General features: G+C 43.0%; 1 protein-coding gene across 1 annotated transcript in view; it reads left to right on the forward strand.

Annotated features, from left to right (window-relative positions):
* The first annotated feature begins 565 nt into the window (after window positions 1–565).
* The window catches only part of LOC109905300 (zinc finger DHHC-type palmitoyltransferase 9), a 45665-nt gene continuing 21612 nt past the window's right edge, over window positions 566–24618 (forward strand). The window contains exons 1-2 of the mRNA XM_020502594.2: window positions 566–1566; window positions 22373–22533. Of these exons, the coding sequence (XP_020358183.1) occupies window positions 1403–1566; window positions 22373–22533 (325 nt within the window). The 5' untranslated portion in view covers window positions 566–1402. The remainder of the gene's footprint in view (window positions 1567–22372; window positions 22534–24618) is intronic.

Raw genomic sequence — 24618 nt, forward strand, 5'->3', positions numbered from 1 at the left:
TGATCAATAATAATTTTCCCCTATTTGTTGACCTTTGATACTATGTTTCCATTGACTAATTGTACTGTAAACGATAGAGATGTTCTACCTATGATATTATGTTCATGTGTAGGGCTAACATATGCGTGCTTTGCTCTCTATGGAGAATATATATTACAGTCAAAATTGCCCGAAATGTTTTTTTTTTCAATGATTGACAATGATAAAAGATACTCTAGCCTAGAAAATAAACTAGATAACAGAATAGAACACATTAGAAAACGATAGAATGGAGTGGAGTATAATACAATAGAATAGAAAATAATAGAATACACTATTTCTCGAAAAGAAAATAATAGAATACATTATTTCTCGAAGACAAAACTTGCTAATATTTTGTGTCTGGGAATATTTTCATCATTACTTATTTCGAACATTAAGGATGTTTTAACGCTATACCGTAGCCTAACGCCAATGTTTCAGGGCACTCACACTCCTTTGTTCCTTTCTATTTCACTGTACCTGTACTGCCCCTTTAAGAGAAAACATTTCAATCTAGGCGTGTTCTCTGCTCCCATTGATTAAGTACGAGCCAAACTCGCGTCCTGCGGTAAAGCACAGCGAACACACCTTCTTTTTAGGCTACGATTATTTATATGATATTTAAGATAGGCCTGTTGTGGTTATTTATTTTTTGATTAATAGTGAGACTTATTGAATAGCTACCGTCATAAACCAAACCTGTGTGGTGCGCGCGTATGATCAGAATTATCGAGATGGTATGAACGTCACTCGGTCAAGGTCCACTCCCGATGCGAGTACCAAGATTGGATTGCTTTCCTATGGGCCGAGAAAATCTGCCGCCAGCATTTTTATCAAATTCAAACAAATTCCATTATTAAAGGGATCATTTGGGAACCTGATTAGTGTTCTATTCTACAATGGAAGCCCTCTGGCACTGGAAGGTGGCCACACTGAAAAGAGAACTTTCATTGCCGATAATATGGATGCATGGATTTTGTGCAAATGTATGAAACAAACGACAAGTGATTCATAATCATCTCTCATTTCGGAGCAATTAACGTGGATTGCCTAAGAAAGAAATTCGTCGCATCAGACTGAATGGACTGAAGGTTTATTGATGGCGCTTGACTAGGCTACCAGATTTAAATCAACAAAAGTTCATTTTTATTTTTATCATAGACATATTTGTGAGCTTCTGAATCATTTGGAATCGCCCGTTTCAGATGTAATTTTTTTTTGTACCATCTCGCGGATGTTGTGATTCTGCCTGTTTACAAGGCAATTGACTTTACCGTATCATTGTCGTTTTGAAAGGCAAGGAAATATTGTCATTTGGGCTACATACTGTGGCCATTACACATCATATGTCACTATACTGAGTTGAACGTAATCTGTCAGTATGTCGGCGGTAATGATTGCAAGGAAGGTACGAAAATGGGAAAAGCTCCCGGGGAAAAACTCTTTCTGCTGCGATGGACGCGTAATGATGGCCCGGCAGAAAGGCGTCTTCTATCTAACCGTATTTCTCATCGTCGGCACCTGCTCCCTGTTCTTCGCATTCGAGTAAGTATAGCTTCATCTCCATAATTAATTTGGGCGATTATCAAACAATATGTACATAATTAGGGCGTGTTTTCTCAAGAAATCCTGAACATGCACCATCAGTGCAAGTGTCATAAAATGTTTTCTAGGATGAGGTGCAGGGCCTATTCTAGCCTTTTAGGGGCCCTAAACTTGACCCCCCCCCCCAAATATCATTTAAAAGTGCATTTCCTTCAATTCTGCACAATTTTCCATGGGGAGGGAAGCAATATTTGCCATTTTTATTACACTTTAAAAAAAAATCGGTTATACAGTTACTTCCCTGCAATTCTACCCATTTTGCCATGATTTATGCCATGTCAGTGATATCTGATTGAGAGTGACTAGCAAAATCAATAGAGGCCCCTTTGAGTTCAGGGCCTGGTCTGTATTTGGCCATGATTACTAAAGTTGATACCATTCTCTTTCACTTTGTAAAAAACAGCTGTTGCAAGACTGTTTTATCGACTGTAACTCTATTACTAATAAAATGTATTGTAAGGGAAACGAAAACATGCTATGTTTTGCCACGATTACATTGACAATCTGAGTGACAAATATTAGCCCTATCAGTTGTCAAATTATACATGAAGAGATGGGTGCATGTTGTAATTGACAGATGCAAGGAAAGGAGCGTCACTTTATCAGATCCTCCTTCAGTCACATGCAGGTAAAACATTTAGATTTCTATAAAGTATCAGAAATTGCATTTTCTGCAGTGTCCATGACACCTTTAAAAAAAAAACGGCTTGCGAGAGACCGTGCCACGCAACGGCTTGCGAGAGACCGTGCCACGCAACGGCTTGCGAGAGACCGTGCCACGCAACGGCTTGCGAGAGACCGTGCCACGCAACGGCTTGCGAGAGACCGTGCCACGCAACGGCTTGCGAGAGACCGTGCCACGCAACGGCTTGCGAGAGACCGTGCCACGCAACGGCTTGCGAGAGACCGTGCCACGCAACGGCTTGCGAGAGACCGTGCCACGCAACGGCTTGCGAGAGACCGTGCCACGCAACGGCTTGCGAGAGACCGTGCCACGCAACGGCTTGCGAGAGACCGTGCCACGCAACGGCTTGCGAGAGACCGTGCCACGCAACGGCTTGCGAGAGACCGTGCCACGCAACGGCTTGCGAGAGACCGTGCCACGCAACGGCTTGCGAGAGACCGTGCCACGCAACGGCTTGCGAGAGACCGTGCCACGCAACGGCTTGCGAGAGACCGTGCCACGCAACGGCTTGCGAGAGACCGTGCCACGCAACGGCTTGCGAGAGACCGTGCCACGCAACGGCTTGCGAGAGACCGTGCCACGCAACGGCTTGCGAGAGACCGTGCCACGCAACGGCTTGCGAGAGACCGTGCCACGCAACGGCTTGCGAGAGACCGTGCCACGCAACGGCTTGCGAGAGACCGTGCCACGCAACCGCTTGAGAGAGACCGTGCCACGCAACCGCTTGAGGGAGACCGTGCCACGCAACCGCTTGCGGGAGACCGTGCCACGCAACCGCTTGCGGGAGACCGTGCCACGCAACCGCTTGCGGGAGACCGTGCCACGCAACCGCTTGCGGGAGACCGTGCCACGCAACCGCTTGCGGGAGACCGTGCCACGCAACAGCTTGCGAGCGACCGTGCCACGCAACAGCTTGCGGGAGACCGTGCCACGCAACAGCTTGCGGGAGACCGTGCCACGCAACAGCTTGCGGGAGACCGTGCCACGCAACAGCTTGCGGGAGACCGTGCCACGCAACAGCTTGCGGGAGACCGTGCCACGCAACAGCTTGCGGGAGACCGTGCCACGCAACAGCTTGCGGGAGACCGTGCCACGCAACAGCTTGCGGGAGACCGTGCCACGCAACAGCTTGCGGGAGACCGTGCCACGCAACAGCTTGCGGGAGACCGTGCCACGCAACAGCTTGCGGGAGACCGTGCCACGCAACAGCTTGCGGGAGACCGTGCCACGCAACAGCTTGCGGGAGACCGTGCCACGCAACAGCTTGCGGGAGACCGTGCCACGCAACAGCTTGCGGGAGACCGTGCCACGCAACAGCTTGCGGGAGACCGTGCCACGCAAGAGCATGAAGACAATATTGATTAATGCGTATAAGGGCACAAAACCGTGTCCGACACAATCAACAATTGACTTTTTTTATATCTTGTAATTCATTTTTCCCACATCTTATTTATGCAATTCATCCTTTTTGTAGTTCATGTACTGGTGCTTTTAATTTCACTTGTGCACCTGGCTGGTTATATTCTTTTAATTTCTACTTCGTCAAAAGAAGCTGTAACTGGACTTCATGAATTACTATAACTCGATTACTAATCGACTATGCAAGTAAAGTTGATCAAATGGATTATACTGTAGTGTTTCTTTTATTGTAAGGGAAGTTAAAATAGGCTATAGGCCTGTGTTTTTTTTTCTCTGACATTGTAGAATTATACAGAACATATCCTTGACTTGAATTGATATATTTCCACTTTCCCCATGCAATTTATCCTTTACAATAGCAATATTTATCAAGAGTTGGTGCTCATTTGTTTGCACCTTGTGGGTTGATATGCATCTGATGCATATGCTAAATAAAGGGGACTTCCGGCAATGTTCTCTAGCAGGTACTTATAGGCTGAAAGGCCAGGCGGTTCTAGTGTTAACAGTTAATGCTAAGAAAGTATAGAGTTTTTGCTAGCCTGAGTTAGAATACCTCATGATAAGCTGCCGACCATAATATTTACCAAGATACTTTATCACGATGCTGTAGGTAGAAAGGGGGCAAAACTTTTTTCTCTAATTTGCATATTTTTGGTATTGAATGTTATCCGATCTTCATCCAAAACCTAATATTAAAGGTTGTTACATATTCACTTTACCCCTATCTATATTAGGGCCAGGACGATACCAGTATCAAGGTACTCGTTAGTATCGTGGCAAAGAAAGAGAACACGAAGCGGAATGAACTTCTTTAGGAAAACAGCCCTTAATGTTGAAAACAAAAATCGTAATGTTGTCGTCGAGTCACATTTATTTTCCAAGCTATAACACACTGTTACATAAAGCAGGTTTTTAAAGGACCAAAGAATTTGTTCTGATTCACGTTTTTATTTTTGCCATGGAAAAAATATTGCGATATTACATTTTAAAAATATTGCGATATGTGACCGACCAGCTCAAATAGGTCTTATGTAGCAAAATGTTACATTTCGTTTTTTACATTGGATAGAATTAGAGACTCAGAGCTACAAAATGGTATATCATACACTACAGTTTTGCTACATTTTGAATTTAAAGTTGATAAACTTACTTTTGAGAAAATGGCCTTTGAATGTTTTGGTACTACTACTGGAGAGTATGATAGAAAAAGTATGTATTCCCCTTATTTGTTGGACATGTAACAGTTATTTATGTAACAAACAGTAAGATATTTCTGTCCTGCTCATGCTGTGTTTTATGGTCTCCACTCTGGCACTCTGCAGCTAATCTGGGTGTATGGTTTACTAGACATAGCTTGAGCTGACAACGACTTGGTGATAACCTAAAAGCTGGCATTCCATAGACAAGATGTGGTGTGTGTGACCCGAGAGAGAGAGAGGGAGAGAGCCTGGAGTTTAGAACAATGCCTCGTCTCATCTTCCTGGCATCTGGGAAACTTAGCCGGGTTGGGGGTAAAACAGCAATCTGTGTAGATAACCAAGGTGGCTTATGGGAGATGGAACCATTGTGACTAAGCATTTTTAGGTCTTATATAATATCAGTTTTTTTTTCAGTTACTCTCAGTCCAGCTGTCAAGACTGTTGGGCTGACGGTTTCATTATTGCAATAATTATTCGATATTAAATATAGATGATTGTTTGAAGAAATTACCAAGTCTCTCTCAGTACTGCATTTCCACGACAAGAGCCCTTTGTCTACATCCATTCAGCGTCGGTTCACTCCCTCTTACGCTTTAGCCCCATCTATTTAACAGTTTACCCAAGCGTTCTGTACTAACAGCAGTCAAGCACCCCTCTAAAGACCTTTTTATTATACACAGATCCAAAATAGCAATGGATAGCAAATGTGTATTTTGAGGTTGTAAACGAGACTCTTGACCATTTATTTTGGGACTGTTCTTATGTCAGAAGATTGGAGTGAGTTAGATTTTATTTTAAAATAAACTACTATTAATGTTAATTTGAAAGACTGATATTTTGTTTTATTTTGATCCACATTATATGAACCTTACATTGTTTATTTTTCATGGCAGATTCTTTATCAATAAAATAAAGTGGGTGGAGAACAAACCCCTCTGAATTGTTGAGAGAATTTAAATATTATTTAGAAATGATCAGTAAGTGTAAAAACAAAAAAGCAATATGTACCATAACTTTTTGACAATTTGAAAATAGATCTCTATGTAATACCCTTGTCTGTTAGGTTTATGTTTGTATAATAAATTAAAAAAATAACATTTAAAAAAGCAGTCAGGCACCTAAGCAAACTTGCTAGAACAGCTCACTGAACATTACTCGCCCTAGCAGAGCTGGTTGGGTTATGTTATCCAGAGCGTTGGTGACAGATTGCCTGTTCGTAAATTCCGAGCGTTTCGCTCTCAAAGCGTTCAAGCGTACACTGGAAGCTCTAGCCAAGGAGTAAGGTTGATCTGAGCATTCTGACCTCACAACCGCAGTCAAGCACCCAAGCTAATTGGCTAGTTTGCTAGCTACTTCCGGACACATAATGAGAGAACACCCCACTGACCCTAGCAGAGCTGGTTAAGCTGTTTATGTTAGAGTTGGTGACTAACTGTGCTGCTGGCAGCAATTTAATTATGCTTTTTTTTGTCTACGTTTACTGACACCGGCCATATTCAACGGGTGTTGAGCGTTCGTAAATTCATCAGTTATTCTGCGCTCTAGCACACTCAGACGAAGTCTTTTGTTAAGACATGTAGCTAGGGCCTCCCAGGTGGCGCAGGGGTCTAGGGCACTGCATTGCAGTGTTAGCTGTGCCACCAGAGACTCTAACTCCCTGTAAGAGTCTGTAATACCAACATGTTTCAAAGCAGACCACCATAATCCCTGTGTCCAAGAACACAAAGGTAACCTGCCTAAATGACTACCGACTCATAGCACTGACTTCTGTAGCCATGAAGTGCTTTGAAAGGTTGGTCATGGCTCATAAACACCATTATCCCAGAAACCCTAGACCCACTCCAATTTGCATACCGCCCCAACAGATCCACAGATGATGCAATCTCTATTGCACTCCACACTGCCCTTTAACACCTGGACAAAAGGAACACGTGTGAGAATGCTATTCATGGACTACAGCTCAGTGTTCAACACCATAGTACCCTCAAAGCTCATTACTAAGCTAAGGACCATGGGACTAAACACCTCCCCTGCAACTGGATCCTGGACTTCCTGATGGGCTACCCCCAGGTGTTAAAGGTAGCCACGCTGATCTTCACGCTGATCCTCAACATGGGACCCCTCAAGTGTGTGCTCAGCCCCCTCCTGTTCTCCCTGTTCACTCATGACTGCACAGGCAGGCACGACTCCAACACCATCAAGTTTGCCAATGACAACAGTGGTAGGCCAGATCATCAACAGCGTTGGCAGCCTATAGGGAGGTCAGAGACATGACCATGTGGAGGACAACAACCTCTCCCTCAATGTGATCAAGACAAAGGAGATGATTGTGAACTACAGGAAAAGGAGGACCGAGCACGTCTATATTCTCATCGACGGGACTGTAGTGGAGCAGGTGGAGAGCTTCAGAGCTTCAAGTTCCTTGGCGTCCACCTGACCAACAAACTACCATGGTCCAAGCACACCAAGACAGTCGTGAAGAGGGCATGACAGAACCTATTCCCCCTCAGGAGACTGAAAAGATTTGGCATGGTCCTCATCCTCCAAAAGATCTACAGCTCGAGAGCATCCTGACGGGTTGCATCACTGCCTGGTATGGCAACTGCTCGGCCTCCGAATGCAAGGCACTACAGAGGGTAGTGCGTACGGCCCAGTACATCACCGGGGCCAAGCTTCCTGCTATCCAGGACCATTATACTAGGCGGTGTCAGAGGAAGGCCCTAAAAATTGTCAGACACCAGCCACCCTAGTCATAGACTGTTCTCTCTGCTACAGCACGACAAGCGGTACAGGAGAGCCAAGTCTAGATCCAGAGGCTTCTAAACAGCTTCTACCACCAAGCCATAAGACTCCTGAACATCTAATCAAACCCAGACTGTTAACTTTAACTCTACCTACATTTATAGTTGAGGTCGGAAGTTTGCAGACACCTTAGCCAAATACATTTAAACTTAGTTTTTCACAATTCCTGACATTTTACACTAGTAAAAATATCTCGTCTTAGGTCAGTTAGGATCAGCACTTTTTTTAAAGAATGGGTAATGTCAATAGTAGATTGATTTCAGCTTTTATATCTTTCATCACGTTCCCAGTGGGTCAGAATTTTACATACACTCAATTAGTATTTGGTAGCATTGACTTTTAAAATTGTTTAACTTGGCTCAAGCGTTTCGGGTAGCCTTCCACAAGCTTATCACAATAAGTTGGGTGAATCTTGGCCCATTGTTCCTGACAGAGCTGGTGTAACTGAGACAGATTTGTAGGCCTCCTTGCTAGGATTGAGGTCAGGGTGTTGTGATGGCCACTCCCATACCTTGACTTTGTTGTCCTAAAGCCATTTTGCCACAACTTTGGAAGTTTGCTTGAGGTCATTGTCCATTTGGAAGACCCATTTGTGACCAAGCTTTAACTTCCTGACTGTCTTTAGATGCTGCTTCAATATATCCACATAATTGTCCTTCCTCATGATGCCATCTATTTTGTGAAGTGCACCAGTCCCTCCCGCTGCAAAGCACCCCCACAACATGATGCTGCCACCCCCGTGCTTCACGGTTGGGATAGTGTTCTTCGGCTTGCAAGCCTCCCCTTTTTTCCTCCAAATGTAACGATGGTCATTATGGTCCAAACAGTTCTATTTTTGTTTCATCAGACCAGAGAACAATACTCCAAAAAGTACTACCTTTGACCCCATGTGCAGTTGCAAACCGTAGTTTGGCTTTTTTATTGCGGTTTTGGAGCAGTGGATTCTTCCTTGGTGAGCGGCCTTTCAGGTTATGTTGAGATAGGACTCGTTTTACTGTGGATATAGATACTTGTGTACCTGTTTCCTCCAGCATCTTCACAAGGTCCTTTGCTGTATTTCTGGGTTTGATTTGCACTTTTCGCACCAAAGTACGTTCAACTCTAGGAGACAAAATGTGTCTCCGTCCTGAGCGGTATGACAGCTGCGTGGTCCCATGGTGTTTATACTTGTGTGCTATTGTTTGTACAGATGAACATGGTACCTTCAGGCGTTTGGAAATGGCTCCCAAGGATGAACCAGACTTGTGGAGGTCTACAATTGTTTTTCTGAGGTCTTGTCTGAGTTCTTTTGATTTTCCCATGATGTCAAGCAAAGAGGCACTGAGTTTGAAGGTAGGCCTTGAAATACATCCACAGGTACACCTCCAATTGACTCAAATGATGTCAATTAGCCTAACAGAAGCTTCTAAAGCCATGACATCACATATTCTGGAATTTTCAAAGCTATTTAACAGCACAGTCAACTTTAGTGTATGTAAACATCTGACCCACTGCAATTGTGATACAGTTAATTATAAGTGAAATCTGTATGTAAACAATTGTTTGATAAATTACTTATGTCATGCACACAGATGTCCTAACCAACTTGCCAAAACTATAGTTTGTTAACAAGTAATTTGTGGTTGTAAAACGAGTTTTAATGACTCCAACCTAAGTGTGTGTAATCTTCCGACTTCAACTGTACATATTACCTCAATCACCCTGACACCGTTGCTTCTGCACATCGACTCTGTACTGCTACCCCCTGTATGTAGCCTCACTTGTTATTTTACTGCAGCTCCTTAATTATTTATTCTCTTTTTTTTCTTCTTTTTTCTTAACTGCATTGTTGGTTAAGTGCTTGTGAGTGAGCATTACTGCATAATGGCGCATGTGACAAATACAATTTGATTATTCTAAAATTGTTTAAAGATTTTTTTTTTACTCAGCAGTCTACACATAATACCCCATAACGACTAAGCGAAAAGGTTTAAAAATAACAGATACCTTATTTACGTAAAGTATTCATACCCTTTGCTATGAGACTCGAAATTGAGCTCAGTTGCATCCTGTTTCCATTAAGCATCATTGATGTTTCTACAACTTGACTGGAGTCCACCTGTGGTAAATTCAATTGATTAGACATGATTTGAAATGGCGCACACCTGTGTCAGCGCTACGGTGAAGCATGGTGGTGGCAGTATCATGCTGTGGGGATGTTTTTCACTGTCAGGTACTAGGAGACTAGCCGGGATCGAGGCAAAGATGAACGTAACAAAGTACAGTGAGATCCTTGATGAAAACCTGCTCAGGACCTCAGACTGGGGCAACGGTTTTAGAATAAGGCTGTAACGTAACAAATTGTGGAAAAAGTCTAGGTCTGAATACTGTACATATCTACCTCAATTTCCTCGTACCCCTGCACAGCGACTCTACTGGTACCCCGTGTATATAGCCAAGTTATCGTTACTCATTGTGGATTTATTCCTCGTTATTATTCTTCTCTCTGCATTGTTGGGAAGTGCCTGTAAGTAAGCATTTCACTGTTAGTCTACACCTGTTTACGAAGAAAGGGACAAATAACCTTTGGGATTTTGATGATATTCTAGCCGATGGACTCAAGTTTCACGAAGTAATTCCACTAGACAGGGACCATTACTGCTAAGCTACTAGACCTAATGTAATCATCTAGTGGACTGCTGAGGAGCTACGGTAGTGGCTGCAGACTGCAGCTTCCTGTAGCCTCTGGGCCTACTGTGAGTGCCAAGCCCTTTCCATCTCTGTGTGCACTCACTGGGAGTTTGGGTTGTGTTAATTAGGCACCGCATGGAAGAAAACGGACTGAAACTGGGAGGGACTTTCTGGACTCCAATCAATAATCTATTTTACGTTGCAAAGCGTTTTAAAACATTTTGCCCTAATGAACATACCAAGTTCTCAGCTGAGTCCCCACAGAGGGAACTGTTGTCCACCCCCAGGGCCGGAGTTGAGACTGATACCGATTCCACTAGCTTAGTGCCTGAGGTTGGACCAGGCCCAACAATGACTAATGGCGAGGGGGTTGTTAGCGTTTAGCACGCTACGTTCATATTACAATTGTCCCTCATGGGGGGACGCCTGAATATTAACATGGATATTGCGCTGGGGAACAGGGGCTGTAATTCAAAACTCCATTACGGAGCAATTTGAGACGTATCTAATCTAGCCCTGTGATGGGCTAATGGAAATTTGCTGATGAGAGAGGCACAGTGGTTTTGATGCTTTTCAAGAGTCATGTTTGATAGATTAGCTTACTACCACTAACCAACAGCTACAGGCACTCTATTAGAAACTGAGAAGTGATACCTGGGATTTTTCACTTGCACTATACTATATATCTTAAGAGATGTCTGACATGGATGTCTAAGTCTTTTAAAATGGCATCGATCATGGATCCCAAAAAAGTCCATCTTCACCTAAAGAGATGTCTCTACTTAGATTCCCATGGATCTAGCGTTGTCCCATGTGCTGTATGTGCATGTGCTGTATGTGCATGTGCTGAATGTGCATGTGCTGTATGTGCATGAGTTGGCGACAGCACATTGTGGAGCAAGGCTGCCATGGATTATCTGTGGGATAGATTCTTAAGCTGAAAACAGGGAGCGTCTCTGTGATTCTGGTTGGTGTCTGGCGAAGGTTTGACATTCCTCATTTAGCAAGAATGTTACTAAACTAGTCTAACGGGAGTAGAGTGTTCACGGAAACTGCTTTTGGTGGCTGTGCTTTCATGGTTTTTCACCAATAAGAGACTGGTCAGTATAATCATCATTGGGGCGGCAGGGTAGCCGAGTGTTTTATAGAGCGTTGGACTAGTAACCGGAAGGTTGCAAGTTCAAATCCCCAAGCTGACAAGGTACAAATCTGTCGTTGTGCCCCTGAACAGGCAGTTAATCCACTGTTCCTCGGCCGTCATTGAAAATAAGAATTTGTTCTTAGTAGTAGTCCTAATGAACTTGCCTGACCGCTGCTCCATCGATCACGCCATTGTCTGAAACTGCCATCCTAGAAGTTGTTTGCGCAGACCTCTCAAAATGAGCGGCAATATTCAAAACAAATGAATCAGGGATTTGGAGTCTCTAAACAGTCTAACCATTTCAGAATATTAAAGTTCTGTTTCGAGGACCAATCAGAACGGTCGATTGTGTTTTGCATTCTAGAAAATGTCAGGGAGGAAAGCCAGACTCATCGTGGAGAAAAAAAATACTAGTTTGGCTGGAGCAATGTGGATGGGTAGTCAGGTTACTAATAAACACAAACTACTTCTGACCGCTCAAGGCCAAAAACTTCAGTGGAATTCTATGATTGCATTACTCTTTGACCTCCCATCTTTGTTCTCCACCCACTAACTTTCCTTCCCTTGGGAATGAATTCACTGCTTTAAGGCCCTTCCTTTTAATGTGGATTTAGGATTAGAAAGAAGCAACAAGGCATAGATAGGGGAACAGAGAAGCAGTGTCCTCGTGAGTGGGCTGGACACAGTCCAACAACAACAACCAACCAACCAACCGGGTAGCCCTCTTATTACTAATCTCCAACCATCAGCAGTCCGGCGAGAGAGGCGCTCCCCTTGAAGAGTAGCTGTGCTAAATTGCGGAAATGAGCAACAAGTACACAACAGATGAGCCAAATTGGTAGAAACCATTGGTAGGATGAAGCAGTCTTTTCCCAGCGTTGATTCATAAAATAGGATTCACGGCTTGTGTGGTCTTTGTACGTGGGCTTACTATTTCCTCAGTGCCCTTGCTCAGTAACATTTCACCATTTTGTTTATAATAGAATTTCAGACATCAAATTTATTGATATAGCCCTTCGTACATCAGCTGATATCTCAAAGTGCTGTACAGAAACCCAGCCTAAAACCCCAAACAGCAAGCAATGCAGGTGTAGAAGCACGGTGGCTAGGAAAAACTCCCTAGAAAGGCCAAAACCTAGGAAGAAACCTAGAGAGGAACCAGGCTATGTGGGGTGGCCAGTCCTCTTCTGGCTGTGCCGGGTGGAGATTATAACAGAACATGGCCAAGATGCTCAAATGTTCATAAATGACCAGCAGGGTCAAATAATAATAATAACAGGCAGAACAGTTGAAACTGGAGCAGCAGCACGTCCAGGTGGACTGGGGACAGCAAGGAGTCATCATGTCAGGTAGTCCTGAGGCATGATCCTAGGTCCTCCGAGAGAGAGAAAGAAAGAGAATTAGAGAGAGCAAAGAAAGAGAATTAGAGAGAGCATACTTAAACTCACACTGGACACCGGATAGGACAGAAGTACTCCAGATATAACAAACTGACCCTAGCCCCCCGACACACAAACTACTGCAGCATAAATACTGGAGGCTGAGACAGGAGGGGTCAGGAGACACTGTGGCCCCATCCGATGACACCCCCGGACAGAGACAAACAGGAAGGATATAACCCCACCCACTTTGCCAAAGCACAGCCCCCTCACCACTAGAGGGATATCTTCAACCAAAAACGTACCATCCTGAGACAAGGCCGAGTATAGCCCACAAAGATCTCCACCACGGCACAACCCAAGGGGGGGCGCCAACCCAGTCATGCATTTCAGTGGCGTTTGTGCTTTGAATGGGAGCTTACCTCTGTGGCAGAGAGCAAGGTTGTGTTTATTAGGGCATGTTTTAAAACAGAAAATGGAAATTAACATTTCTTATTGGACTAGGTTCCTCAGTTTGTCTGTTTTCTTCCATTTGGTACCAAATGAACAGGCTCAGGCTTTGATAGCAGTAGTGATGTGTGAGTAAATTCACTGGGGGAAACCAATCCAGGGAAAAAAAGCCATATTACAACCTATGTGTTGTGATGATAATTGAGTTGTTTGCTCTATAATCTGTTAGTACATATGTCTTGACACTGATGCACGACATGACTATATTTCTGTATCGACCTCGCTTTGTGCACGAGGGCATTGCCATGCGGAAACAGGAAAGGGCCTTCCCCAAACTGTTGCCACAAAGTTGGAAGCACAGAATCGTCTAGAATGTTCTATACTATAGCGTTAAGATTTCCCTTCACTGGAACTAAGGGGCCTAGCCCGAACCACGAAAAAAACAGCCCCAGACCTTTTATTCCTCCTTAACCAAACTTCACAGTTGGCACTTTGCATTATGGCAGGTAGCGTTCTCCTGGCATCCGCCAAACACAGATTCGTCCATCGGACTGCCAGATGAAGTGTTATTCATCCCTCCAGAGAACGTTTCCACTACTCCAGACTCCAATGGCGGTGAGCATTTACACCACTCCTGCTGACGCTTGGCATCGCACATGGTGGTCTTAGGCTTGTGTACGGCTGCTCGGCCATGGAAACAAGTTTCGTGAAGCTCCCGACTAACAGTTATTGTGCTGAAGTTGCCTCCAAATGCAGTTTGCAATGAGATGTTCGACTAGCAGGTCTCCACATACTTTTGGTCACGTAGTGTACATTCAGCCCCTTGCGAATTGAAGGAAATGTGTGTGAAACAAAATAATAATCATATTTTTGGGGGGTAAGCCTGGCTTCCCTTGGCATCCATGAATACATGCCAGTTTTTTAGTCCATTTAGCTTTCTGAACTGAAGGCCTGGCTGTGTGTGTCCTCATGGACCTGCTTACAGTGCCTGTGATGTTCCACGGCTCAGCTCTCCAGAGGGGGGGGGGTGTGTATGTGTGTGCCATGCTCCTGCTTCATCACTCACAAGGGCAGTGTATCATCTGTGTTTGCCCATGTAACTGAGAGCGTGAGCATGTGTGCGTGTCCTGTGTAGGGGGGGTGTATGGCGTCCGGGGTGTGTACCTAGCCTAGCAGAGCGGTGTTTGTCAGCTCCCTCATATATCATGTGTGTGTGTGTGACGAGGAAGGAGGGCGAGAGAGAAGCGCACTGCCAAGTGCTGACCTTGCAGTCTGATTCTGGCCAGAGGATCTAGTAACAGGCCCCAAGGTCTCCCAGGCATCCATTTCTTTCTTTCTCTCTCTTTCTCCTGCCTGCGTTCTTGCTCATATATGCTTGCTTGTTTTAACATCCTTGTGGGGACCAAAAAATTGATTCCTGTTCAAAAACAGATTTTTTTTCTTCCCCTTAAGCCCTAAAACTAAATCTAGCCTCTCATTGTAACACTCTCCCTAATTGTTACCCTTCTGAAAACAGCCAAACGGAGGGAAAATCCATTCATTTGTCTGTTTCCCTGCCTAATAAACACGAGCCATGCAGTAAAATCCCTAATTTATATTCAGCTTCTTGGAAACCATTCTGTATCTAGCTCCCATAACAATGAGCACGGTTGTGTTCAGTAGGGCACAATGTAACACCATTTCTAAAACGGGAAATGAAAATGATTCGTCAAGGTTTTTGTGCCTAATGAACATAACCCAGTCAATGCGCTTATTTATGTTTTTATTCAGCTGGGAAAACCTACTGTATCTACTTCCAATAACAATGGAGTCTTCGTTGACTAAAAGCTTGCTTGTTAAAGGTTGTGTTTTATGTGAATTTGAGTGAAATGATCCTGTTCGTATCTGTACTTCAATACAAGCAGGCGAGCTAGGGACGCACACTTAATACATATTTGCCTCCTCATCAAAGTGCTGTGTAATGGATGACAGCTGCCACTATTCTCCCAAGAGATGTCTTCTGTCTGATGTCAAATTTTAAAGGCCTGGACTCAGGTGCGCGATCTGCCTCGTAGCCACTTTGGCAGCATTTTGGGTCTTACGGTTTCAGTCCCTTCCCAATTTGTAGATCAATGTGTATTACATCCCAAATGGTCAGAAGTAGTGCACTGTCGGGGATAGGGTGCTATTTGGGACACAACCAATGTTTTGCAGTTGCTTGTATTGTCGGAAATCTGTTCCTTTTTCCTCTGTCTGTCGGAGGTAACTGGTGTGGTATTTCATGTTTCTGGAATCAAATTGTTATTATCTGATTTAATTCAACACTTTGTTCTGCTCCACTGTGTTCCAACTTTGTGTTGCTGATTCAACTTTTTTTCTGACTAAGATCAGATCGTTTTCAATTCCGAACGCACATTAATTAAGATTGTCCTTAAGACACCACAAAGGTTTAGTAAACTTAAGTTCATTATTCAGCTTTAATGTAATTTTATGCCACTAAAATGCACCTTTACTGTAGGTTGGGATTATTTCTTATTGTTTTAAAGGGGTGTTTCCAGCCAGCACTTTGTCTTGTGGCCATAGCTGAAAGTCTCAAGCAAATATGTCAGGAGGATAACTGGGCACACGCATTGTGGAAAGTTAATGTAGAAATATACTATCTAGAACAAACATCTAGAACAAACACGAAGGAATCGTGTACTACTGAACGTGTTGAGATGACTGTGAATGAGATCACTGGGGCCTCTATTATGGAACTATTTCCTGTGGGCATCTGAAAGAGAGAAGCAGCCAATGTAATTTGTGGGCTCTCTGTTTCTCACCAGTGCCCAAGAAAGAGTGAGTGAGAGAGGGAGAAAGTTGTGGGCAGACATCCTTACAAAAGATGTAAATTTCACAGCTGTCCCACTGCAGATCTGCTAGCGCAGCATTACGGTACACAAATCAATGGTATTGTGATTTCACTTCTGCTCTCCGACGGACGGCTAATGCCGACGTAAAGTTTAAAGACTGGGTAGGAAGTACTTAGGCATGACATATCCCTCTGATGCTCAGGCACGGTGGTGTTGCTCAGCATGAGGACTACTAATATTTGAAGTCTGCAACATCTCTACTTTAGAGAGAGTTCCACTTGCGAAGTACATGATGGGCCAGTTTCCCAGACAGATTTAGCCTAGTCCTGGGTTAAAATGCATGCTCAATGGAGATACAGTGGGGCAAAAAAGTATTTAGTCAGCCACCAATTGTGCAAGTTCTCCCACTTTAAAAGATGAGCGAGGCCTGTAAAACTTTTGTTATTGACCAAATACTTATTTTCCACCATAATTTGCAAATCAATTCATAAAAAATCCTACAATGTGATTTTCTGGATTTTTTTTCTTCTCATTTTGTCTGTCATAGTTGAAGTGTACCTATGATGAAAATTACAGGCCTCATCTTTTTAAGTGGGAGAACATGCACAATTGGTGGCTGACTAAATACTTTTTTGCCCCACTGTAAACAGTTGTTTTGTCCAGGAGTGGGTGTAATCTACGTTCGGGAAATGGGGCAGATACAGTTGAAGTCGGAAGTTTACATACACTTAGGTGGAGTCATTCAAATTCGTCTTTCAACCACTCCACAAATTTCTTGTTAACAAACTATGGTTTGGCAAGTCTGTTAGGACATCTACTTTGTGCAATGACACAAGTAATTTATCAAAAAATTGTTTACAGACAGATTATTTCACTTATAATTCACTGTATTACAATTCCAGTGGGTCAGAAGTTTACATAGACTAAGTTGACTGTGCCTTTAAACAGCTTGGAAAATTCCAGAAAATGTGACGTCATGGCTTTAGAAGCTTCTGATAGGCTAATTGACATCATTTGAGTCAATTGGTGTACCTGTGGATGTATTTCAAGGCTTACCTTCAAACTCAGTGCCTCTTTGCATGAAATCATGGGAAGATCAAAAGGAATCAGCCAAGACCTCAGAAAAACAATTGTAGACCTCCAAGTCTGGTTCATCCTTGGGAGCAATTTCCAAAAGCCTAAAGGTACCACGTTCATCTGTACAAACAAGAGTACACAACTATAAACACCATGGGACCACGCAGCCATCATACCACTCAGGAAGGAGACTCGTTCTGTCTCCTAGAGATGAATGTACTTTGTTGCGAAAAGTGCAAATCAAACCCAGAACAACAGCAAAGGACCCTGTGAAGATGCTGGAGGAAACAGGTACACAAGTATCTATATCCACAGTAAAACTAGTCCTATATCGACACAACCTGAAACCATAACCGCCATTAAAGAAAGCCAGACTACGGTTTGCAACTGCACATGGGGACACATTTTTGGAGAAATGTCCTCTGGTCTGATGAAACAAAAATAGAACTGTTTGGCCATAATGACAATCATTATGTTTAGAGGAAAAAGGGGGAGGCTTGGAAGTCGAACACCATCCCAAACGTGAAGCATGGGGGTGGCAGCATCATGTTGTGGGGGTGCTTTGCTGCAGGAGGGACTGGTACACTTCACAAAATAGATGGCATCATAAGGTAGGGAAATGATGTGGATATATTGAAGCAACATCTCAAGACATTAGTCAGGAAGTTAAAGCTTGGTCACAAATGGGTCTTCCAAGTGGACAATGACCCCAGGCATACTTCCAAAGTTGTGGCAAAATGGCTTAAGAACAACAAACGTCAAGCTAGTAGTGGCCCTGATCTCAATCCCGTAGAACATTTATGGGCGGAACTGAAGAAGTGTGTGCGAGAAAGGAGGCCTTCAAACCTGACTCAGTTACACCAGCTCTGTCAGGAGGAATGGGCCAAAATTCACCCAGCTTATTGTGGGAAGCTTGTGGAAGGCTACCCGAAACGTTTGACCCAAGTTAAGCAATTTAAAGGCAATGCTACCAAATACTAATTGAGTGTAAACTTCTGAGCCACTGTGAATGTGATGAAAGAAATACAAGCTGAAATTAATCATTCTTTCTACTATTATTCTGACATTTCACATTCTTATAAAATAAAGTAGTGATCCTAACTGACCTAAAACAGGGAGTATTTACTCTGATTAAATGTCAGGAAGTGTGTAAAAACTGAGTTTAAATGTATTTGGCTAAGGCCTATGTAAACTTCCGACTTCAACTATGTCTCCAACTTTGATAATAATTGAGCCCGTTTCATCGACACCTCAACACGAAGGGAACAGTTCTTGTTACTTAACGAGTCCTGTACATATCCTCTCCCCTGTGTGTGTGTGTGTGTGTGTGTGTGTGTGTGTGTGTGTGTGTGTGTGTGTGTGTGTGTGTGTGTGTGTGTGTGTGTGTGTGTGTAAAGTTCAATGGTTCAAAGTCTAGATTAGAGAGCCCTCATGCAAATGTCCCTTCCCCTCCAGTAGTTAAAAGTTGGAAGTGAACTTCTCACTCTGCATCAGTTAGCTATTCTAATTGGTACCAGGTAAGGGTGGTGCCTTTGCATTGCAAACATTTCCAGGGGTGATATGTTATCTCTGCTTCCAAGAATTGGCTGTTACAAGCTCAGCCTCGTGTTAGGAAAGTGTGCGATACCTTTTACAGGGTCCATAGCATGCATGATGGGCTCTTGGTCCAATTCTAAAGGGATAGAGCAGCGAAATTACAGATTTAGATACTGGTATCTTAAATGAATTGTGTTGCTCAATGACTCGATTAATTCAAATGTATGTTTTAGAGGCATTTGGAACGTCGCACTATCGCAAGAATCAAGGATTTTATATATTTTTGGGTCCCAGTAAGGGAGAGGAAGAACAAACAAAATAATGTATTAAGAGAATATATTAAGAATACATTAAATAATCTTGATTTCCCAGAGGCAAATAATACTGAACTCCGAATCTGATCATGAGTGTTGAGTGAACGTGAGTTGACTACGCTGTTGACGTAATAAATATACATGGCCATGCTTAAATTTGACTGGTTTATCGCATCGTTTTTTAAAATGATTGACACAAGGGATAATAACCACTAGAGCCCGGCAGATATGGGATTTTTGGATCTGGTTTTTAGAGTGGAAATATTTACCGATGACCGTTATATCTGTCGATTTTATTATTCTAGCTGGAATGGGGGAACTATGGATTGCGCTTAAACCAGCCGTACAAAGATAAGCAGAAAGAACATTTTAATGTAACCACCACAAAAAAAAATTGGAGCGCCAGAAATATTTTTTTATTTTTTGAACAACTGTTACTCCAGTGAAAGGAGGATAAACCGCATCGATTCCAGCAAAAAAATATGCTTGGGCTCTGAAGACTGAGCTGCCTCATGCTAGCCAGCTGGAAAAACAACAACGGGACACACTTTCAATGTTTTGGTGTTTTAATCAATAGTAGGGCTGTAGCCACTGAATTAGTTCACTCTCTTCTCCGACTGGTGTAGTTATGTTGGGGGATTATGTCCAGTCTTTTTTTTGAGCTTTTTCTCCGCATTTTATATCTATCCTTTTCGGTGGATTAAACGTTGATACAAATTTTATCGGTTTATATCGGTCAACCGATTTGGCTCTAAGAGCCACCCAAAGCCAAATGTATGGCTCTGGTACCACCCTGGTTTTGGCTACTGGTAATGTCCAGGAATTCCAAGTGATGACAGTGTGACTAGAATGCTCAACCAGTCATCAGTGCTGGAATTATACATAATTGACGCTGAGACCAAGCTTCCTTTTCATGCCTCCCTCTCCGTTCTCTTAATTCACTTCCTGTCCTCTGACTCTGCAGTAATTGAGCAAGCTCTAGGCAACTGTCTCAGGGCTTGAACCAGTGGAAATCTATATTGATTGTATGGATCTCTCCCTTATCATTTTTTTCCATTTAGTGTAGAAAAGGTAGCCTGATCCCAGATCTGTTTATGCGGTCTTGCCAACTCATATGGTCGTTGTCAAGGCAAAGGAGTTGAACACACCGCAAAAACAGATCTGGAACCAGGTACTGGGGGAAACTTATCGGACCTGTCCTGCAAGTATGGCACCAGTTTGCAAACGTACCCGTCTAATCTACATAGTGCCTTTTGCTCTACTAAGAGTTAAAAGGAATACGTCATGAAATCAAGTCAATTTGCATAATGTGAAAGGAACTAAACGGAACACTGTTACCCTGTATTTTGTTGGCTCACTCTTGTACACTGTAGCTACACCCCTCCCCTTAACCTTTTCCTCCCTCTTACAGTATGTTTCCACTGTGGTGTAGGACAGTGTTTGAGTCAGCATAAAATGGCACCCAAACAAAAAGAGGAAATTGAACATTTTTAAATGGGAACTGAAAATGACAGTCGGTGTCTTGGGGCTTACATCACAACAGCATTTGTACCAAACTGAGTTGGGAGAATGTTTGTTTTTGAACTAGAAATAATCTTCTTGGATTGATAGTGTTTGGGGATTTCGTCAGGAGATTCAGTCTTTATACATCTGGATCCACTAGAAATCTGGTGTTTTGAAAAAATGATTTCCTTTATACATACCTCTTGCATAATCAAACCTATATCCTGTTACACCAGGGTTTTGCAAACTTTGTCCTCCCGACCTCAAGGTGTGCACATTTTTGTTTTTTGCTCTACCACTACACAGCTGATTTTTCAACTAATCATCAAGTAGTGTTATGGCAAAAAAACAAAACGTGCCCTTTGGGGATCCCGAGGACAGAGTTTGGGAAACTCTGCATTACACCATTTTGCTCACGGGCACTGTGAAAAACACTCATGATGACTCATCACCCATGCGCTGTCTAACATGCAATACTCAGGATTTCTGCCCTGTCTGACCCCCTCTTCTTTCCAATGCTCCCTTCACAATGAATTCCATGTGGCATGTATAGCTCACAAGGTATTATAAATGTGCTGCTAATTCATTATGAAGAGGGAAATGTTACCATAATATATTACCCTTACATTATGGATGTGTGATCTCTTTGCATGGGGAAGGAGGAGAGAAGTGCAGCTTTTCTATCAATAGCTCAATGCAGTAGCACTGCCGCAGCACTTTACAGACCACCTTCGCCCCCGTGAAGGGGAAAAAGGGCCTTTTTTAGAGGGGCATCCTGGCAGCAGAATGGTATCCCTACTCTATTGTCTGTTTACGGGTGCCAACTGGTTTTATGTTAATGAAGCACCCCCTCCCCCTACAGTGTTACCATAATATATTACCCTTACATTATGGATGTGTGATCTCTTTGCATGGGGAAGGAGGAGAGAAGTGCAGCTTTTCTATCAATAGCTCAATGCAGTAGCACTGCCGCAGCACTTTACAGACCACCTTCGCCCCCGTGAAGGGGAAAAAGGGCCTTTTTTAGAGGGGCATCCTGGCAGCAGAATGGTATCCCTACTCTATTGTCTGTTTACGGGTGCCAACTGGTTTTATGTTAATGAAGCACCCCCTCCCCCTACAGTGTGTGAGCATTCGGAAGATTAAACACTGTCTCCGGGCTGTTGTTGATTCTTGAGCCGTAGCTGCAATGCGCGTGTGTGTGTGGCCCTAGGGGAAGGGTTGCAGACCAGACGGCCCTAACAGCACAGTTGCGACAGTGACCTTCTGTGCACGGCTCTACAAGAATGTGTACAGGCTTGTTTCTCAGTGCCGACTGTGCAGCGCTTTTGTTGACAATGATGGGACGCTAATACCCTCTCGTGTATAAGCAGAGGGATTCTTCCACCCCCGATAAAGGTATCTTCGCAGCCATATTGTTGTGCTGCCATAAAAGGAAAAATAGATTAGCTCCTGGGTCATGTAAATACATATTTTATATCAGATGAGGAGCATTAGTTTTGGTATGAAATTGAAGGCAAGAAATTGTAATTTTCCACTAAATTCATGAGAATTTGCATCAACATAACTAAACAGAATTATCACCATGGCACGAACTATCCTGCTTTATCTTAATGTTTTATGGGTCAATCGCATTATAATCATTCAGTAAGGAGTATTATTAAGAGACAACATTGTGTGGTACGTGTGTGTGTGCTTGAATATTGCTATTAACCTATGGTCCTCTTCTCACATCTGCAGATGCCCATACCTGGCAACCCACCTGTCCCCTGCCATCCCGGTCTTCGCTATTGTCCTCTTCCTCTTTGTCATGGCCATGCTGCTAAGGACCAGCTTCAGTGACCCGGGAGTGTTGCCGCGCGCCCTCCCCGAGGAGGCCACCTTCATTGAGATGGAAATTGGTGAGTAGTTGACCCATACCTGTGTCATCATAATAATAATTCACACCCATGCCTCCCTCATTCTTCCATAAGCCCTGTCTAGAAAAAAAACCTTAGGTGAGGGTTCCCCAACTTGCAGGCTGAATTTGGCCGGCGGGAGATTTTATTTATTGTAAAAACACCAGCAAATCAGTTCCAAGTGGATGTCATTTTGGGAATCTGTCCCAAAGTATCCTTCCACGTAATAGAGAGACATGTGATCGTATACAAATGTAAGCAAGGTTTGACATGATTATGTTTTGGTCAAACATAATATCTGTTTGGGCTTCTTGCAATCAAATTGCAGTCTACAAAATATTCAAAATTATGTTGTTCTTCTGAATCTGGTTGATCAAATCAAAGTTTATTTGTCACGTGCGCCGAATACAACAGGTGTAGTAGACCTTACAGTGAAATGCTTACTTACAGGCTCCAACCAAAAGTGCAAAAAAAGGTATTAGGTGAACAATAGGTAAATCAATAAAACAACAGTACAAAGACTGGAAAATAACAGTAGCGAGGCTATAAAAGTAGCGAGGCTACATACAGACACTGGTTAGTCAGGCTGATGATCCCTGCCCTAGTCCAACCCCCCTAAATGTTTCTATTCGAAACCTAAACTGGATCAACGTAGTGTGACACTTCTGTAGTTCTGAAAGAATTCCATCTAGCCAATCGGAGAGCAAGGTGGAGCTACTATCATGCTGGCCATACCGATCTAATCCTTTGATGTACATGAAATGCCTAAGGGTTAAAAGCTAGGGAGGTCACTTCCTGATATGGAACAAATGTGGCCGGGGGAGGACTGTGAATTAGGAACCAAGCGAGGTCTAAAGCCTTCTAGGTGCATGAATAAAGTAGGTGTCAACCAGCAGTGTGGAGACTAGATGTCGATCGATTAATCGGAATGGCCGATTAATTAGTGGCGATTTCAAGTTTTCATAATCGGTAATCAGCATTTTTGGACATCGATTGTGACCGATTTACATTGCACGCCATGAGGAGTGGCAGGCTGACTACCTGTTATGCGAGTGCAGCAAGGAGCCATGGTAAGTTGCTAGCTAGCATTAAACTTTATCTTATAAAAAACAATCAATCTTAACATGATCACTAGTTAACTACACATGGTTGATGATATTACTAGTTTATCTAGTTTGTCCTGCGTTACATATAATCGATGCGGTGCCTGTTAATTTGTCATTGAATCACAACCTACGGGTGATTTAACAAGCGCATTTGTGAAAAAAGCACTGTCTTGCACCAATGTGTACCAAACCATAAACATCAATACCTTTCTTAAAGTCAAAACACAAGTATATATTTTTAAACCTGCATATTTAGTTAATATTGCCTGCTAACATTAATTATTTTTAACGAGGGAAATTGTCACTTTTCTTGCGTTCTGTGGAAGCTGAGTCAGGGTATATGCAGCAGTTTGGGCCGCCTGGCTCGTTGTGAACTGTGTGAAGGCCATTTCTTCCTAACAAAGACTAATTAATTTGCCAGAATTTTACATAATTATGACATAACATTGAAGGTTGTGCAATGTAACAGCAATATTTAGATTTATGGATGCCACCCATTAGATAAAATACGGAATGGTTCCGTATTTCACTGAAAGAATAAGCATTTTGTTTTCGAAATGATAGTTTCCGGATTTGACCATATTAATGACCTAAGGCTCATGTTTCTGTGTGTTATATTATAATTAAGTCTATGATTTGATAGAGCAGTCTGACTTAGCGGTGGTAGGCAGCAGTAGATTCGTAAGCATTTATTCAAACAGCACTTTCATGCATTTGCCAGCAGCTCTTCGCTGTGCTTCAAGTATTGCGCTGTTTATGACTTCAAGCCTATCAACTCCCGAGATTAGGCTGGCAATACTAAAGTACCTATTAGAACATCCAATAGTCAAGGGTATATGAAATACAAATGTTATAGAGAGAAATAGTCCTATAATAACTACAACCTAAAACTTCTGACCTGGGAATATTGACGATTCATGTTAAAAGGAACCACCAGCTTTCATATGTTCTGAGCAAGGAACTTAAACATTAGCTTTTTTAC

Source organism: Oncorhynchus kisutch, linkage group LG15 (assembly GCF_002021735.2).
Source record: "Oncorhynchus kisutch isolate 150728-3 linkage group LG15, Okis_V2, whole genome shotgun sequence".
NCBI classification, from domain to species: Eukaryota; Metazoa; Chordata; class Actinopteri; order Salmoniformes; family Salmonidae; genus Oncorhynchus; species Oncorhynchus kisutch.